A 20,848-nucleotide genomic window follows, 5' to 3' on the forward strand; every position below is an offset into this window, starting at 1 on the left:
TAAAAAAAGAAATTAAAAGTTATTTGACCACATAGTTGTGGATCAATTTCTGGGTTTTCTATTCTGTTCTACTCATCTATGTGCCTGTTTTTATGCCATTATCTGCTTCTCCCTCTCCTCCCTATTCATGCTCTCTCTTTCTCTCTCTCAAATAAATAATTTTTTAAATTAAAAAATAAATATTAATTTATTTGTTTTAGAGAAGGGACTGGGGAAGGGGGGTAGGGGGAGGGAGAGAGAGAGAGAATTCCAAGCAGACTTCCTGCTGACCAAGGGCCTGATGCAGGGCTTGATTTCATGGACCCCAAGATCATGACCTGAGCTGAAATCAAGAGTCAGGTGTTTTGTTTTTTTTTAAAAAGATTTTATTTATTTATTCAACAGAGATAGAGACAGCCAGTGAGAGAGGGAACACAAGCAGGGGGAGTGGGAGAGGAAGAAGCAGGCTCGTAGTGGAAGAGCCTGATGTGGGGCTCGATCCCAGAACGCTGGGATCACACCCTGAGCCGAAGGCAGATGCTTAACCGCTGTGCCACCCAGGCGCCCCAAGAGTCAGGTGTTTAAGCAACTGAGCCACTCAGGTGCCCCTTTCCTTATATTTTCAAAGTAAAATACTTCCTTTTCCAGTATTTGGCTTGTTTATGTATTTTGGCTTGAGGGCCACCAAGAGGTAAACCCAGTTTGGGGTTACAATATAAATGTGATTGTATTCATTTTGTATAATGATAGCAAAACTGTATTTCCACATTGTGTGAAGTCCTATGTGTTTTAACCTCTGTCTTCCATCCCCTCCTTGTTTCATACCAACTGGAATTGATGTGTGCATCACTGTGTTCTACTTTAAAGGAGGCTCCCTGGAGGGTAGATATTGAGCCAAGAACTTAGGATTTAAGGACTGTTGGGATCCCTGTTAGGAGCTGCACCTGTAGCAAGTGAAAAAGCAGGCATAGGACAATAGTGAAGCTGCCCCACAGTGCAGTCGTACCTGAGGCCTTGGGCATTCCATGGAAAACTAGGGCAAAGGGACAGGTCTTTTTATCCAGTTAGTAGTTACAGAATGCACCTGGGAGGGGCATAAACTCAAATTCAGCAGCCCAGTGCACATCCCATGGAGGAATGCAGGTGAGGGCCATCATCAGTGATGGATGTTGTGGCCTGAATTGGGATCCTGTAGAAAACATCAACATATCCATGCCATAGAATAGTCCACTAGTTATAGATTACCTAATATATGCAGAGATCCCTCAAGGAATTTAAATAGAAACTACTATGGGGTGAATATTATTTTTCTTCTTTTAAAATTTGACTTACTTAAAGGTGACCTTGATTAAATGGTGCATGGCATCCCATGCTCCCTGTGTGTGAAAGAGCTAGAATTTGACCAAATGACTATCCAATTCACAACATGTCTTTTTGACCACCATGTTATGTAATGTCTTCACTTTTAACACTGTGCACTAAATGAATGGCAATCTAATCAGCCCAGCTCCTTTGACAGATATGACAGAGGTTATAGGAAAATAGGTCAATCAGAAGGACGCTGTGGACAGGTATAGGGTTACCAGTAGCTAGTCTCTCCTGGCTCTCTTCTCTGGCCCTTCATCTGTCTCTACATGCTGCCTGTTGAGAGTATGACCATAAGTTAAAACCGGGGATAAAGTCATAGTCCTTGTTCTCAAATGACCGATTTAGCGGTAATTGATCTTCAAGAAAACATATTAAGTCATGTGATCACATAAAAATGGTTCAGGATCTAGCTGCAACCATTGGGGGTTTAAGTTACTTTTGTTCTGTGTTTGTTAGAGATAGAAATGATCAAATGTCAATTTCCCTTTTCTTCACAGTCATGATTATTGGTAAAGTGGTATATTAAAAAATGATGTGTACATCATAAAGAATGTTATTTTTATTGTGTACAGTTAATAAATAGATCAACCAAGTGATTATACAACCAGGAAAATTATATATTGTTTGTTTCCATTGGTAATATATCTACTTTTAGTAATTTATTTGCAGTAGTAGGGATGAATTTCATTCAAAGTTTTATGTAATTTTCCTAGTCTATGCTATAACAAATTACTGAAATGATTCCTTAAAAATATAATACCCTTGAGTGTATGATAGTTATTGAACAAGCAAGAATAGAAGTAAATAATCAACAACACATGTAACATTGGCCCTTTTAATTCCACAACACAATGGTCTAGAGACCCCTTTAAAAGGAACTGAGAATCAAATTGTGTTTAATTTAAAACATGGTAAATGCACTTCCATTGAAGATGGGGTCTCTGAAATATTCCACCTGGCATATTCCACACAAGGCTGGAGTGGTACCTAAAGAGAATGCACACTACAAGAGGTCTTGGAAAGCTGGCAGCCCTGGGTCAATCACAGTTAAGCCTCCCTTTGGAACTCATGTCTCTTGTTCAACCACTTCATGAATCTTATCCCAACTTCTTGCCTGAGTGGGAACTGAGCACTAATTGTCCTAAGTGGAACTGCTTAGCATTCCCTTTCCTGGTATCTCAGGGTCAGTCTATGCCACTCCTTAAAAAAAAAAAAAATATATATATATATAATATTTTATTTTATTTATTTGACAGAGAGAGACAGCCAGCGAGAGAGGGAACACAAGCAGGGGGAGCGGGAGAGGAAGAAGCAGGCTCCCAGCGGAGGAGCCTGATGTGGGGCTCGATCCCAGAACGCCGGGATCACGCCCTGAGCCGGAGGCAGACGCTTAATGACCGCGCTACCCTGGTGCCCCAAAAAATATATTTTTTAAGGCTTCTGTTGAAGAGGTAGTGAACCCACTCTCCCTTATTGAGATGATTTACTAAACTACTGACCACCTCCTCTCATTTACAAAAGACACCAGGACCATAACTCTTTTTTTTTTTTTTTTTTTACTGGAATGTTTGTCCTATGACCATGCCATGTGACCAATCCATCTTTCTTTACATGACCTGATTTATCTTTCTTATTCTTATGGCCATACTTTTGGCTTTGTTATCTCCTAAAACTAAACCCTGTCCTAAATTACTATTTTAAGCCACTAAATGTCTATGTGTCACTTCTTATCTATCCATGTAGCAAAGATAGTCCTATAACAAATAACAAAATCCTATTTATTTTTTTAACTATGGACTTCTGGTCATTGTTTGCTTCACCTCCCTCCTATATTGATTTCTCTTCCTGACAATCTGTGACCCTTAAATCCATTGTGTCTTTGCCTTTATTTCTGACTCTATTCACAGAGCTAAGTTTCAACCCAGAATGAACTATTTTATTGTATGTGCCTGCGCACAAAAACTGAGTGGTCTTAAAGCAGAGCGTACAAGCAGGAAGCTCAGCATCACAATAAATCAGTGATACCCTACTTCATCTAGGCACTCATTTTTGCTCTCAAATCCACCTGTTTTCATTTTTATTTATTTATTTTTATAATAATTTTTATTATGTTATGTTAGTCACCATACAGTACATCCTTAGTTTTTTGATGTAGTGTTCTATGTTTCAATGTTTGCGTATAACACCCAGTGCTCCATGCAATACGTGCCCTCCTTAATACCCATCACTGGCCTATCCCAGTCCCCCACCCCCCTCCTCTCTGAAGCTTCGGTGTGTTTCCCAGAGTCCATAGTCTCTCATGGTTCATTCCCCCTTCTGTTTACCCCCCTTCATTCTCCCCTTCCTTCTTCTACTGATCTTCCTGCTATTTCTTATGTTCCATAAATGAATGAAACCATATGATAATGATCTTTCTCTGCTTGACTTATTTCACTTAGCATAATCTCCTCCAGTCCCATCCATGTTGCTGCAAATGTTGTGTAATTCTTCTTTCTGATGGATGAGTAATATTCCTTTGTATATATGGACCACATCTTCTGGATGTGGTCAAATCCACCTGTCTTCAGATGTCTATCAATCCCATTTTACTAAATGAGTTTGGAATGCATTTACCACTTCATTCAAACCTAGAGCTGCATTTTATATGGTAAAGAAGAGCTGTTACCTTATCTCAGAAACATAAGCCCTATAAGTCCACAGGTGAGGATGTCTAGAAATCCTAACTATTTATTTGAATACCCATTATATTGCAATATCCTCTCCCTTCTGTCTCTTAGCAGTAAATAAGTGCTTTTCCTGTTGAATGCTGATTTGAGTCACATTTGCCTCAGATCCCTCCCTCTTCAACTTTAGGCTGTCAGTTATCACCTCCATGTCCATTCCTCAAATTTTTGCTCACTACTGGACTCTTACTGGAAGTGTTCAAACTTACTCAGATGCTAAAATCTTACCTCTTTTGAAAACACAATGACCCATCCAATATAAGCACTTTTATCTCACTCTTTCATAGTTGCATTTCTCAGGGTATACACACAATCGCATGCACACAATTGCTTCCTTGCAAGCCATTCCCATTCCAAAGAAGCTGCCCTTTCCAGGAACAACAGTCACTTCTAGATTGGGCACATTGATGAAAGCCTGTTAATCCTTACCTTTCATGCTCATCACCTCTTCCTTCCAAAACACTCTCTTCCCCTAGAAGAGTCTGTACAACCACCTTACAAATGTCCTTCCATTTATGTGGTTGTTCCTCCTTAGTTCCCCTTCAGCTTCCTCTTCTCTACTGAAAATTATGTTTTGAAATTTCTCCATGCTCTGTTGTTTTCAAATAAGATCTATATGTAAAACAAAACAAAACAAAACAAAACAAACCCAAAAAATCTTCCAAATATTGACTTTCATCCAGGCTACTACTCTGAGCTCCAGATTTATGCATCCAAATGACCATTTGACATCATTTTTTTAATCTCTCATATGTGGTCAATAATCTTTCTCCCGTTATGCAGAGCCAATTACCTATCAAGTTTAAAATTAGAAAGAAACTATTGGTAAGATAACTTAAGTCCGGTTAAATGTAAGTCTTATTCAATATATTGATCAGCAATGGCCATATGAAAGATAGGATAATTGATTGTTTCTTGATCTTCTATCCAAAAGCCCAGAGCAATGATACTTCTCTCTTATATCATCCAGTTCCTGTCCTATCTCAGATTCCAATGTATCATTTTACTTTTATTCAATAGTTGAAACAGATGGCTCTGATAAGGACTAACAACAGTCCTCATAGGTCAAATTCTGGAGGAAGAGGAAACAAGGGTTGGAAGGAGGGTAAAAAGAACTAAAAACATGTGCCAAAGGGTCAAAGTGCACTTACCCCTAAAGCTCAGGGATTGAGGTGGAACATATCACAAATCGAATACTGACTCTGAAGAGATTACAAACTGGCCCCACTGCATAGTAATGAGTGAATGAGTCCAGAATTTTCACTCCTAACCTCACCATCTGTGAGGTATCATAAAACCTAAAATCAAGCCAAGCTCCTCTCCCATGTGCGTTACTGCTACAATTCCAGCAACTCTTGTTTTCTTTCATTCATTTCTCTAAACAGCAGTGAGATTTGCAAATGCAAAATATATCATGTCATTTCCTATTTGATACCCTTTGATAATCCATTATTTGTCTTAGTATAAAATCCAAAAACCCTTATTTTTAATGACCTGCAGGAACTAACTCTTGCATTTCTCTCCAAATTTATTTCCTTCCTCTATCCCCATGTTCCCCAGGCTGCTTCTCCTGACATTCATGCCATGTCCTCTGCCTGGGATACTACTTCCATTCTTATTCTCCTCAACTGTAAAGTATAGGTTAAAGTACAACATAAACATAGAAAGCTTTCCTAATCCTCTATGTTGATTCAGACCTTATTGTTCCATGTAAATGCACCAGCTTATACTTTATTGTTTCACGGCAAACATCACAAATAGACATAAATTTATATATCTATCGATAGATAGATAGATAGATGATAGATAGATAGATAGATAGATAGATAGATAGATAGATGATAGATAGATAGATAGATAGATAGATAGATAGATAGATAGATAGATATCTCCTTCAAACTAGAAGCTCCACTCAGGGAAAATCTTCTTTGTCCATTTCTTTACCATCATGTCCCTGGGCAATCCAGACTGCAGCATGAGGACTGGCACATATAAAGGATTTGAGAATAATTGTGGAATTAATGAATGAGATAGAAGGTAAGATTACTAGAGGTCTTCTAAATATTGGCTGAATAAAAGAAACATTGACTCCTCTCTTCTTTCCTTCCTCCCCTCCCATCTTTTATCCTTCCCTTCCCTTTCCTTTCTTTTTTACCTCTCTCTCCCTGCTTGCTTTCTTGTTTTCTTTATTTCCCTTCTTCCTTCCTTCCTCCCTCCCTCCATCCCTTCTTTTCCTTCCTTCCCTTTCTTCTTTTCTTTTCTTTTCTTTTCCTTTTTTTTTCTTTTCTTTTCTTTTTTCTTTTCTTTCTTTCTTTCTTTCTTTCTTTCTTTCTTTCTTTCTTTCTTTTCCTTCCTTCCTTCCTTCCTCTTTCTTTAGTCTTTCTCTGTCTTCCCACTCCACCTGTCCCTCTCCCTCCACTTATGCCTCCCTCCCTCTACCTTCCTCCTTTTCTTCCTTCTTTCATAGAATTGTATTAAATAAAAAGCATTAAAAAGTCTAAATTCCTGTAGATAAATCCTTGGCACTTCAAAAACCCTTCTTTGTTCTTGTCACTAGGAGATAATTTAGGTCAACAATCATTTATACATCTTCATTCATTCCACAGACATTTAATAGACACCAATAGCAACAGGAATTGAATCTATAAGGCCTGTCTCCCACCAGTACTTAAAAGATGTATAATTTTCTAAATGTATGCTTTATGAACTCAGTCCTACTGTGAAATCTGAAAGTAATGTGTGATATCATCATGCCCTTAAATCACACAATTAGACTATTATCAGATGAAAGAAAGTGTCAAGGGATAAAATTGCCCCTAAAATGATTTGATAGAGGCTATTTGCCTTCTGAACAGTTATTGGCAAGGGACCATGATGAAACTCTTTATTATGGCTTGTGAAATTCAACATAGTGCCAATGATGACATTCTGGTTTGAAGGCTCCGAGCCTGCCCTTCACATATTCCCCAAATTAATCCACTGTGTATTCTTGTGCTAATTTTTCTTACCCAACAAAGAAACTCCCCTTCACTCTTACTCCATAGATACCACACTTTTTTCTCAAGACTTTTCTAACAGCATCTTTGAATTCTTGGTTCCTCAAGCTATAGATAATCGGGTTCAGCAGTGGAGTGACCACAGTGTAGAAGACAGAAATAATCTTGTTGATTTCAGGTGACAGATGGTCACTGGGGCGAACATACATGGAGATCATGGTCCCATAGTAGATAGTGACAACAGCCAAATGGGAACCACATGTGGAAAAGGTCTTCATCCGACCAGAGGCTGAAGGAATTCTCAATATGGTAGATACAATGAAAACATAGGACACAAGTGTAAGAAAAAAGCAAATGCACAGCACTGCAATTGACAAGATAAAGATGACCATCCTGGTGATATACACACTGGAACATGAGAGCTGCATGAGGGGAGGGAGGTCACAGAAGAAATGATTGATCTGGTTAGAACCACAGAAATCCAACTTGGAAATCATTAGGGAGGGGAGAAATCCTGTGCCAACACCTGTCAACCAGGAGACTGCCACCAACTTGGTGCAGATCTCAGGACTCATCAGGGAAGAGTAGTGGAGTGGGCTGCAGATGGCCAGATGACGGTCATAGGCCATCATGGCCAGAAGAAAGCACTCAGTAGCCCCAAAGAACACAAAGAAATAAAGCTGTGTCATACAGGCAGGGAAGGAGATGGCTTGGCCGTGGGAGAACAGGTTGGCTAGGAGAAGGGGCACAATGGTGGATGTATACCAGATTTCCAGAAAGGAGAGGTGTTTGAGAAATACATACATGGGTGAGTGCAGTCGCTGGTCTTGGCTCACTACTGCAATAATGACAACATTCCCTGTGACTGTGAGAAAGTAGATGAACAGGAAGATGGCAAAGAGCAGTGTCTGCCATTCAAGAAGATTCTGGAATCCTAGCAGCTGAAACTCAGTGACACTGGACACATTTGGGGGCTTCATTGCCTGTGGAAGAGAAAATATTTTGGAAAAGCACTATATAGAAGCCATACAAATATTTGTAGCTATTGATGTTATTGATGTTTAGCAGCTCAGAGACTAATTCTTTAAATAGTTTAGATCTTTGTGTACAACCCTTTATAGGAACAAGCACTTTTATAGCAACATTTTCATCTTGTTTTTATAAGAAAATATTTTGATATTATAAGCTGAATGTGGATGTTAGTTCTTGGAAAGAACCTCAGCAAATTCCATTTCTTGTGTTCTCTGAAATTTAGAAGTCTAAGATCCAAAGATAAAAATAAAAACAGAAACAACAGAACAAAACAAAACAAAACAAAAAAATCTCTGATGGAAAGCAAACTTGGAAACTAAGCATAACAACAACAATTTTTTTTTTTTTAAAGCAGGCACATATGGAAACAATGACTTTCCTTTCTCCCTTTTACAAGTCAGGTTGAGCATATCTCCTATGACATCTTGGAGAAGTTTATTCATTCTCCTTTCAAACAATATTTATGGATACCTTGCTGTGTGTGTGTGTGTGTGTGTGTGTGTGTGTGTGTGTGTGTGTGTGAAGCTTTGAGCCGAGTTAACCTTTACCTGTACCGGAGTCCTTTCTTGCCCAGTTGGATACCATGTCCTGCCACTGAGGATGTACCCTGTATACATTCAACACGTCACCTTTCCTTTGCTTCCATTTCGTTCATTGTCAAAGCTCATCCTGGGTAAAGGCAACATCCACTGCCATATATGAGCTTCCATGCAATAAAGGAGATGAGAGACAACACATAATGTTGTCCTTTTAAGATTCATAACCAATAACTTCAGTGTGTCTTTAACGCTGTGGAACAATGACTCCACCTTTCTTTCATCTATTTACTCTTCCATTCTCCTGAGTGACTAGTTATTATATTTTTTTTCTCTTTTCAAACTTCCAACACTTCCATGTCTATCTATGCCTTCAGCAAAATCCTATTGTTCTGAAGGAAAACCTGAAGTTCTCCAATGGGAATATCCAGATACTCAGGCTACTAAATTCCCCACCTCCCACCTTCAGTTCTTCTTCATCTGCTTTCTACATATCACTCCAAATAAAAGGTCTATTCATGGGTTAAGGTAAATCCCCCCACACATGCTTTAGTTCCTACACCCTCCCACATAGTGGAAGTTTTTGCAGGTATTATACTTTCTTACTTCCCTGAATTAACAATGGTCCCTCTCTGCTAGATCATTTCCTCAGCATGTAAACAGGTGGTTTTCTCTCCCTGTAAAAAAAATATACAACCGATGGGGTGCCTGGGTACCTCAGTCAATTGGGCATCTGCTTTCATTTTGGTCATGCTCCTGGGGTCCTAGGATTGAGCCCCAAGTCAGGCTCCCTGCTCAACAGGGAGTCTGCCTCTCCTTCTCCCTTTGCTCCTTCCCTCCCTCCCCCCTGCTTGTGTCTCTCTCTTGCTCACTCTCTCAAACAAATAAATAAAATATTTTTTAAAAATAACAAAGAAGATATGGTCTTGATGTTATTCTGTTCTCCAAAACCTACTGCTTTCATCTGTCTGCTCACTTGTACTCCTTCCCTTCTTGAGGGTGTTGTCTCTGTCAACTGCCTGCACCCCCCTTGAATCCACTGCAATCAGGGTTTTTCCCTCACCACTCCACCAAAATAGTAATGCCACGTTTCAGTGGCTCTTCAAACATCCCTAATGGTCTTAATCTGTTGTCCACATGGCTGAGTTTATTCTGTCATCTTCTGGGTCTATTCTTGTCAGTTAATATGCCCAGCTATGTGCCCTCTGAATTCCATTACAGACATGTCTTTCACATTGTATCCATTTATTTGATTAGCATCTCTCCACATCCTCCAACCTTTTAATGTAGGCCCTCGGGGTTGAATACCTCTTAATACACCCTCATTTCCCTTGAGGCTTGATGCAGACTCTTGACTGTAAATGCTATCACCTGGCCCTCAGCACCAAAATGTGTGTATCAAGCTTCACTATATGTCTCATGTAAACAATTTCTCTATTTGAAAGAACCCTGACATGTCTAATTAGCATCTGGAACTTAACACTAACTAACCTGCATTTCTTTCTCACCTAAGAGTCTCCCCTTAGTCTGTCTCCCACATCTCATCAGTGGTTACTCCATCCTCCCACTTGTTCAGATCAGAAAACTTGACTTTTGTTTTTCTCACACCTAGTATCTGATTTCTCACCCAAATCATCTGGCTCCACCTGAAAATATATGCAGAAGTGCCACTTCCTCTCACCTGGATTGTTCAATAGTCTCCTTGTAGCCCATCTGCATCCATCTGTCCTTGTTCAGTAAATACTCAATAAAGCAGCCTGAATGAAACTTTTAAAACAGGGAAGGAAGGAAGGAAGGAAGGAAGGAAGGAAGGAAGGAAGGAAGGAAAGAAGGAAGGAAAAAAAGAAAGAAAGAAAGAAAGAAAGAAAGAAAGAAAGAAAGAAAGAAAGAAAGGAAAAGAAGGAAAGAAAGGAAGGAAAAGAAAAAAAAAGAAAGAAAATTAAGAAAAAAGAAAAGAAGGAAGGAAGGGAGGGAGGGAGAAAGAAAGAGAGAGAGAAACAAAGGCAAAGAGAGGACAACGTGTGTCATTCGTCTTCTCAAAGCCCACAGTGGCACCCAGCTTACTGGGTATGCTGGGAGCACATGGTACTGTGAATCATTCCTGATAAGTGAATAAATCAGTGTGGCCAATCCACTTATGCACACATCGGGAATCTACTGTTAATTCATTGTTGTTTTAGTTCACTATTTTTGCTGTGTTCTATTTCTTCCTCTCATACTTGAGTGAAATAATTGAGAATATTATCTTCATTTGACTATGAAAAATTCATATGGAATGAAAATAATATCTTGATAAAATCAATGCACTTGTTATCAGGGATACAATATTAGATGTCTCTTATACATATTGAACTATGTGGTATATGATTTCTTAATGCTTAAGAAAGAAAAAAAAAGCCAAATCCTTCACAGTGTAGCAGACCCTACTTTTCTCTTCCTATCTCCTCTGCAATCTCTTTGTCCACTTTTCTCCTACCTCATTCTGATCCCAGCACTCCAGCTCCCTTAGTATTGTTCAAACAGTGTAAGCCTTGACTCCATTTCTATTCAACACATTCAGTTTCCTGGGATATTATCATTATTTCTAAGTGGCTCATACCCTACTCTGCTCAGATATCACCTTCTCCATGGTATCTTCTCTGGCTACTCTATGGCTATTCTGGGAGGTTAGGACTTCAATGTTCAGTGCTAGAACTAATTATATTGAGCTAAAAATAAAACAAAAAACAAATCAAATCAGAATGAAAACATCTGCCTCCCAAAATGCTGAGTCCTCTTTAGAGGCCTCTTTAGAGCCACCGGCATAACTTCAGATCTAATTTTTGTAGCTTTCCTTGAAATTATATGAAAATAAACATAAAAATGTTATTGCAATCTTGCCTAGAGTCAACTAAATGGCCTTTGACTCCTTAAAAATTCTTTCTTGGTTACTTTCCAGTTACTGAAGATTTGTATGCTAAACAACGTGCAATGGCATGTGCAAATGGCACGACCATTTACTTAGTTTTCACACAGAGCATCAGAAAAGGCTAAAATTGCCTTGATAATGAGGAAGAATTTATTGGAGTCTGTGTAATTTTAGAATTCGAATTCAACAACCAAAGCAAACAACACAACAAAGTTTATGTCACTCGACACTAAAACACACACCATGTTGATTTCCTTCTGAAAACCTTTGTGTCTGTCTACACGAGCCTCTCCTACCTGTCTTTCTTCCCAGCATGGAGAGCCCTAAAGTGTCCCTGCTCCACGATCTGCCTTGTCCTCCTTGAACCCAAATGTGGGCCTTGCTTTCCTCATACAAGTGGAAATTTGCCATCTCCTCTGCTGGGGTTTGACCTTGGATGAAGCAGGCTTCTCCTTTTAATAACTGGGTTTCTTGGGGACCTGGCCCTTCTGAGAATCCTGGTCCCCAGATATTTTTTCTGTAATTTGTCAATCGAGTTAGTAAACAATGGAACCAATCTTCTGAGATTCAGCTCTACCTTCTGAGGCTTAGATGTCTGTAACACATTCGGGATAAATAAATTTTTACATTCTTTTGGAAGTTTTTTTTTTTTTTTAATTAGGATTGGTCTCAGAAATGTTGAGATAAAAATTGAATCAAAAGAGTGTTTTCTAAAATATAGCAAGCAGACCATTAGTGAATCACCTATCCTGAGAACTGGATATACGACAGCTGCTTTTTGTTGAATGTCATTTTGCCATCATATTTTAATTGCAAATATAACTAAATGAAAAAACAAAAACAATTCATGACTAAAAATTAATTAATTTATGCAATGAGAGCAATCTGTACCCAAGCTCATTCTAAATGTGAATCTGTCAATTTATCAAAAAAAAAAATGCAACATCTGAGTTTATATGAAAGGCTGTTTTATTTTGAGTTTTGGAAGATAGGTTGAAGAAGAAAAAGTTTCTCAAACCATCTATAATGTAACAGTATTAAAAACAAAGCAAAACAAAAAACACACAGAAAAAAATAAACAAAAAATTCAAGCGTATGAAAGGTCATTATAATCTGATGCATTGATGTTTGCATTAACTAATATTTTTTAGAAATAATATTATTCATGCCTATACTTTTCAGAAAACTTGAAAATGGAAAGAAGTAGACAAAAATATCAGTACATTTATTTTGGTGTGATATACATAAATTGGTGTTTATTTTAACTCAACAACATAATTCTTAAATAACATGAAATAAATTCTAGTAAAAAAACAATTTCTGAGTAAACTGTGATGAAATAAAATATGCAGCAAATGACCACAACTGTATGTTCCTTAGGATATGTTGTATACTGCAGCATCAGAAACCATTGTGCTTATAGGTAATAAAGGCTGTTGGGAAGAATATCCAAGTTATTTGGGGGAGGGATCCATAGTACTGTCTCCCACAGTTAGGCACTTGATGTCTTACCCTCCAAATTTTTTTTTTGTGAGTTCTACATATGGGGAGATGCAATTAGGTTAATACTGTATAACCTGTATCCAGGCTATTTTTATAGCTAATTATATAGCCTGGATCATCTTGGCATTTTTTTGCTACTACTTTTATAGCAACTTTCTATCATAGGTCTTTGCTCATGCTATTAAATTTGGGGGGACAAAATTAAACACCATAGATAGACTGTGTATCTTGTGTGAGGTGGACTTTTCTTATCTAATTCAAACCTAAATTTGTAATTCCTGCATGGTTGCAGGAAAAAAAAAAGTTGTGATAGGGTCTTCACGACAGATTATTTACTTAGACAGTTTTCTCTGGCACTTTCATCTGTACACATCAGCCACACCTCCATTTACGGAGATGGGAGGGTGTCCATGCCTACAAAGATCATCACTGCCTACACATGAGGGACAGACAGCCGGAAGGCAAATGGAATATATATATACAATCTCCACAACCAGAAAGTGTCAGGCTTCACAAATCAACCTGGCTTCCTGGTGAGAGCAAATCATGGACCATGGGAGGTAGGGGGCGATATGAAGCTTCCTTCTAATATTCATGCATGTGGTGACGAGGGTGGGTGTCTCTTCTCTGCAAAGAGAAGATATTAGAATACGGGTAGATAAACATCACCTCTAAGACTAAACTGGATAATGAGGATTAAAAGCATATCATGAAATATATAAATTGCAAGCTATGGTGCACATTTGTAGGTTTTGAAGGGTCTTAATGACAGAAACACTTAGAAGCCTACAAATGTGTACTATATAGAACATACATAGGGTCTCTTTTTGTGCCTCTCCTTCACTGGGTCATCTTTTCCTCACTACTTCTGGCCATCAATTATCTTGGGTATTCTTTTCACTAGCCTTTTATTTCCCATCAGTATCATAGCTTCTGATAGTGCAATATGAAATCAAAGAAATCAAAGGAATGTTCATAGCAGTCATTTGCTCTGTATTTTATTTCACAATGCAGCAAGAATCCTGTTATTGATTTCTTACTTCAAACATTATAAACTTATTTTTACTAAAGTTTATTGCATATTAATTAAGAATTATGTTATTGCATTAAAAATAAATATCCTTTTAGACGTATCACATCAAAACAAATTTACAGATAATTTTAAATATTCAAGTTTTCATTTCAGGAATGGTATTTTAAAATCCCTCTTTTATATGACCCAGTAAAGTTGATATTTTAAAGTTTTCTTCATTGTTGTATGATGAATTCATTTATCAGTGCACAGAGAATTTTGAAATTGGGTAATTAGTTATCACTATGATATGAAGGATTATATAAAAAATATAATTATTTAATAGTAAGCTTAAACCTAACCAAATGTTGCTGAAAGTCATTTCAAATTAAGATAATTAATATTTCATTTTAATAACAATCTAATTTCAGTGTAAAATGCAAAATAATGATACTCTTATTATAATAATATAGCCAACATTTCTTGAGCATTTATTTAATCGGGGTCATGGTGCCATACATGTAGTTCTTCATCCCACATTTACAATAGCTCTACATGTTGGACATCAATGTATAAGTAAGAAAGCTAAGGCCTAGAAAGTAAGTGATTCATTTAAGGTCACTGAGATCAAGGTCGCTACGGAACAATTAGCTCCCCCCAGAATATCTGGATATAGAGGCCATGTTGGCACAGAGTTCTTTCCTGCTTCTCTAGGTAAGAGTGGTGGATTCTTGTCTTACCAAATATACTTGTTCACAAAATAGTAGGGTGGGGGAGTAAGCGCACGTCAGTCAATAGAGTCTCACACAGTAAGCATGGGGACAGACAGCTTCATTTGCAGCCTTCCTGGAGCACACTGCCTTCACTATTGAGGGCCGTGCTTGGGAAGCTCCTAGCCAATGTGGTATGTGCTCAGTGGAGGATGTTGTGATGCTTTAGAATTATGCCAAGAGAAAAGTAATGAGGGGCACCTGGGGGTTAAGCATCTGCCTTCGACTCAGGTCATGATCTCTGGTCCTGGGATTGAGCCCCGCCCTGGGCTTGCTACTCAGCAGGGAGTCTGCTTCTCTCCTCCCCCTCTCTCTCTCAAATAAATAAATAAAATCCTGTAAAGAAAGAAAAAAATAATAATGAAGAAGAAGTGGAGGTATCTCATCTGATTCGAAGAAGATAAACATGGATGCTTTTATAGATTAAATAGTTTTATAAGAGAAATTAAAATTGCTCTGTTTCATCTTAAAAGTAGAGATGACATTAACAGATGAGGCATCTTTAGAGAAATATATTTTGGTTCAAAAAAAGAAGGGCATTCTATAACTCAGATATGATATTGTTTAAACACAGGGAATATCATCACTCGCTTAGGTATTATACAAGCAAATATTTATTGAATAGATAGGATAACATCCAAATATTTTGAGAAATGTAATTCTTATTTTGTCTCATAGACAAAAGTTATTTCAAATTAAGTTAGAGGCACACTTTGCTGACAACATCTAAATTCAACTTTGTCAATATCATATTGCCTTTGTAGAACTGTAGAAATGAGGGGGATTTTCCAGGATGCATTCATCACAGACCTTTATTTCCAAAGTCAAGTCACCACCGCCCTCAAATCCCATTCTAATCCCTTAACATTGCTTACCTCTGTTAGGGGCTTGATGTGTGTGATGGGTGGATACAGAATTCTTAGTCCATCAATTTAAATTATATGCAGAGTTATTTTCGAATTCTACTTAAGTTTTTCATAAAGTAAGAATGGGGATTATCCAAACATTTTATCTCTTTGCTTGTTGCATTCTCTACATATTTATGTGATGTGGTGGGGCCATTGCAGTTATAAGGAATGCTTTGTGCTACCCATGCGAAACAGTTATTGATATTTGTATTTTTTAGAAATCCTTAATGTTCAAGGACAACTTGGGCAATGCGTTATTTTTTTTTAATAACTTAAAACTACCCTCTAGAATCAAGTAACCAAAAACAGCTGATGAAGTCATTGAAACAACCAGCAGAAGATAACACACAATGTATAAATCAATAATTATTTTTTTCAAGAAAGCCATGTTTTGAAATTAGTAGTTAATTTGCTATTACCTTGATAAACCTCCTGGCATACAATTATGAAGAAAACCTTCACTTTTAAACTTCTCCATGTTGACCACACAGTGGAAATACGGAAATTTAGAACAATTAGCCTCTGCACACAATTGAACAGATGATGTCCCCAAAGATTTGCAGTTTCCTTTCTTTCTCTCAGGTGCATTATAGGAGTGGATGGTGAAGGGTTAGGATAAGCATTTATTGAGCATGTGTTAGATGTCAGGCCCTCTATACACAAAAACCCATATAAGCCTTATAAAAGAACCCATTTCACCCACAAAGACACAGAGAGGCTTACATAACTCACCAGGGGCACCTGCAGGGTATTTGAATGACATGATATCACTCACCAGGGCCAGAGCACCAGTGTTTGAATACAGGGCTATTTTAGCTTCAAATCCACTGTCTTTCACTGTCATGCTCTGCTTTTCGGGCAATTCCGGGAATTGGGTATGCTCTATCAGTGGAATCAAGCTCAAAGGACACCAAAGGAAATGAGTAAATGTTAGTTACACTAATGATAGAAGGTGTGTTATCCTGCTCGGGAATTCAGGAGCTAGCATGAGAGACGAATGAGGAAGAGACTTATTATACCTGCATGAAAGAGAATTTCCAGCATGGAAGTGGTGGGGTGGGGTCCGAACAGGATGGGTAGTTGGGAAAACCCTCCTCAGGAGATTAGGAAGAGTGTTCAGACATAGCCCCTGGGGCTGATACCACAACATTCATCTACCAAAATCTGCTTTCCAGAGAAATTTCACTTTACCATTGCTTTCAGTCTTTTAAACTTTACTCTTAAAATGCCCAGCTCTGCTATTACAGGTATTTCCCTGCTTTTTGAAAGTTCCCATTACTCCATTTCACTTTTGTGAGAGACTTACATTAACATCAGCTTTTGCAAAGGGAAAGAAATCTGAAGAGGATGCTTGCTTTTACCAAAGAGGGCTCAGTGTTTGTTTTTGCAGGGAGCAGTTAATGACCTGGCATGTACCTTGAGCAGTAAGTGTGCCCCCCCCAAGCTAGCTCCCCAGGAGCTACACTCAGCATCAAGCCACCATAGCTTTGCATTTTGTGAGCCTCTGTGCTTAATCTTGATTTGTTTGGTGCATTTTTCAGCAAGATTCATCCCTAGGTATCAGAAAAGCCTAAGAGAGGTTATTTTGGGGTCTGGAAATGCTCAAAAATGTTCTAATAATGGCAATTTTTTTTAAATGTATCCACTTAACAATTTTTTAAATTATGTTTAGTTACCAGCATCTAGTAAATAGTAAGTTTTTGTTGTAGTGTTTAATGATTCATTAGTATGCATTTTGGTTTACAAGAACTTTCATAGGAATGCTCCACTTTGGGGAGGAACATGTACCTTCTTTATTTATACTTTGAGGATGTATTCATTTATTTAAAAAATAAGATTGAACTTTGTAATATTATCTTTTTTTTTAATTAAGTACTTTGTGTCCAGTCATGGGAAACCCTTTTCAAATATCACCGTGAATTATTCCTGATTTCTCTCCCACCCTGCCACTAATTAAAACAACGTATATGCCCTTTTCTCTTTCTTCAAGTCTTATAGAAAACAGGAAAAATCCCCCTCTATGACTCATGCTTTTCTCTCTTATGCCATAGTGTGTTTGTAGAAGACTCTTGAATTCATAGACATTCTTAGCATGGGGCATATCATATAAGCACTAAGCGCCAAAGCCTATTTTTGTGTCAAACTAATTTACAACAATAGCACTATATGAAACACTAGATTCCATATGAGGCCATTAATTGTGTCAACGTGTGGAAGTCTGTATATATATGGGGAAATGCCTCTGCTTCTTCTTACGTATTTTATGTAGAATGGCGATGGAAAAAGGAGTGGAGATATTGCACTCATTGAAGAGTCTTTCATGGGCCTGGCTTGGAGGTATGGACAGAGAGGCCCAGAAAGAAGGTCTGTTTTTACATTTATTGGATATGCAGTAATGGGATCTATATAAGTACAGTTGAGTTCAGGCTGCCTCTAGAAGCTGGGAGAAATTCATATGTCCCATTTTACCCCATACCCCCAGCCACACTAGAGCATCCTCGAGCAGAGGCAGAGCCCCTAATTCACAGTGACCCTTAGGGCCTCAAATCCCAAAGCACTGGGAAAGACAAATACAGGGACTGGGTATAAATTCAGCGACCATCACTGAAAATCTGTCATCAGTGCCCATTCCCCACAAATAAAAAATCTAAACATATTTGTGGAACATGTAGAATTGGTCATCAGCTGGTCTTGCCCTGGCCGCAGCGGGACCAGGAACCACATCAAACTCCTGGACGTTCTGAGACACCTAATGTCCCTTCATACGTCACTGGGTTTTGTGCTTGTGCTTATTCTGACCAGATTCCACTAGAAAGACAGGGGCAGGCTGGCAGTTCCAGGTCTCCCTGGAAACTATATTCCAAGAGCAGTTCCTTTGTGAACCTTTTCTCCACATGCTTACACATCGTGTCTTCATTCCGGTTGGCCCATTTGTCCACCCTCGTGGGTGCACCTGGGAAATTCTGCCACTACCTGGTCATTTTGTCCGTGTGCCAGTTCTCTCCTTCAGCTGGACAGAAGCTCTGCATTTGATCCCGAGACCTGGTGCCTAGCTCCTAGAATCGTCTGTTGAGGGAGAATGCCATACCGGCACCAGTCCACAGAGCACACTAGGATCCTCACCAAACACTAGACATAGAAGTAAAGACAGGACTGTTTCCATTCCTTGCATTTATTACATCTCAGATTTCTCATATCTAATATATGCATGGGGTTTACACTATTTTTTTCAGAGAATGACTGCAAATCTCACATGGGACATTGTACTTATTAATTTATTCCAGAAGCTATACTGGGTCCTTACTCTGCTCAGTCTGAGTGAAGGACTTTGGAATAAAAATATAAACAGGGGGGCACCTGGGTAGCTCAGTCATTAAGTGGCTGCCTTCTGCTCAGGGCGCGATCCTGGAGTTATGGGATCGAGCCCCACATCAGGTTCCTCCGCTGGGAGCCTGCTTCTTCCTCTCCCACTCCCCCTGCTTGTGTTCCCTCTCTCTCTGGCTGTCTCTCTCTGTCAAACAAATAAATAAAATCCTTAAAAAAATATGAACAGGATACATTTTTGTCCTTAAGTCCCTCATATTACTTAAAAGAAAATTCTAATGTAAATCATTTTTTAAATATAGCATTACTACATAAATCTACTTTTGCTAACATGCCCATATGGGGAATGGAGCTCACATGTGCCGGAAACCAGCCAAGGGGTGACATTTCTCCCACTGCAACAGCCTGTGTCTCAGACACCCTTCACTCTCCCTTAGAATCATGAGAAACTTCTCTGGTTCAACTCCTCATCCCGGATTCCCTCCGTGGCAACACAGAGGTTCCCTGGATGCAGTTGCCCCTTACCTAATAGGGAAAGTTGAGGCTGTGTCCACAGAGGACGTTTGAAAACCCTAGCTCAATAAATCACCAATGCAGTCTCTGGGGGAAAAGGAACAAGTATAATGCAGGGTGTAAGTGCTGAATGAAAACCAACCAAGATCCTTTTAAAAACCACAAGCAGGAAGGAAAGTGCTGTGTCAGCGGCTGTTGCTTTTGAGATTTTGACTTTTTTTTTCCCCCCTGTGGAGTAGAAGGAGTGTGGGTCTCTGCGATTGTGAATCCCCAGAGCTGAGGCAAATGGTGAGGCCAGGGAGAAGTGAGAGTCTTGGTGAGAAGGACAAGGGACTCAGGCTAGGGAAGAAAATAAGGATACCCTGGAGATAGTTAGGGAAGGTGAGCAGGAATGAATTTGCAAAGGACGGATGTTCCCATGTTGTCAGAGAAGACAGGACACAAATGGAGAAAAGAAGTAGAGAAAGAGTATTAGTGAGAGTCAGGGTGGATTTGGACGTATGCAACCTGAAAAAGATTCAGAGGTAAGAATGTAGGAGGGAGTGCACCAAAATAGGGTTGTAACGACACAAAGAGGTATTCTATTCACCTTAGAAGAAAGATCATGAGAAAATACACATTTCAGTTAGACCAACCCTATTAAACAAAACAGGGCCCAGGCTGTCACTTCACAGAGCATTTGTAAATACAATGAAATCAAATTATAATCCATTCCACTAGTTACCTGGATAGATGCGCCGCAAGGGAAGCATGTTTTTCTAAGAACAATGATAACAATGATGGCACAGGCCTCATTCCTCAGCTAACAAGTCCGGAGACAAAACAGAGGTTAAACTCGGCTGCCCTAGAATCAGCTGGGGAGGACGTGCCCTCTGATGTCAGCTCAGTCACTCAGCCTCATCCTACTGAAGACCACTGCAATTCCCAAACCCCCAAACGGGAAACCAGCAAGCTCCTCTTAGCCTCTAGGAATTAGGAAATCTCCATTCGAGTGAGCTGTGTTATCAATTCATCTATACATTTGAGCACATATATGGCTTTATTGTGTCTCCCAATAAAATAGAGATGTTTCTTGCATCATTGAGAGTCTCAGGGATATGAATAAGAAGCAAATTAATATATGTAACCTATAGAAAAATATGGATCTCACCTTTGACATAATATAGTCATCTTTGAAATTCCTCCATCCATTAGGTTCTAAGATAAACTGTACTGATTCTGTTCATTCACTGATTATTTATTCAACTAGCATTTACTGGGTGTCCAAATGTGCCAG

At 38.8% G+C, this 20,848-nt stretch overlaps 1 protein-coding gene across 1 annotated transcript; it reads right to left on the reverse strand.

Moving 5' to 3' along the window:
- Window positions 1-6,716: 6,716 nt before the first annotated feature.
- LOC103680335 (olfactory receptor 11L1) lies at window positions 6,717-8,171 on the reverse strand. Its single transcript, XM_008709875.2, has one exon. The coding sequence runs from the start codon at window positions 8,044-8,046 to the stop codon at window positions 7,075-7,077; it is 972 nt and encodes a 323-aa protein (XP_008708097.2). The 5' UTR covers window positions 8,047-8,171; the 3' UTR covers window positions 6,717-7,074.
- Between the last annotated feature and the right edge of the window lie 12,677 nt (window positions 8,172-20,848).

Source organism: Ursus maritimus, unplaced genomic scaffold (genome assembly GCF_017311325.1).
Source record: "Ursus maritimus isolate PB19 unplaced genomic scaffold, ASM1731132v1 scaffold_5, whole genome shotgun sequence".
Taxonomy (NCBI): Eukaryota; Metazoa; Chordata; class Mammalia; order Carnivora; family Ursidae; genus Ursus; species Ursus maritimus.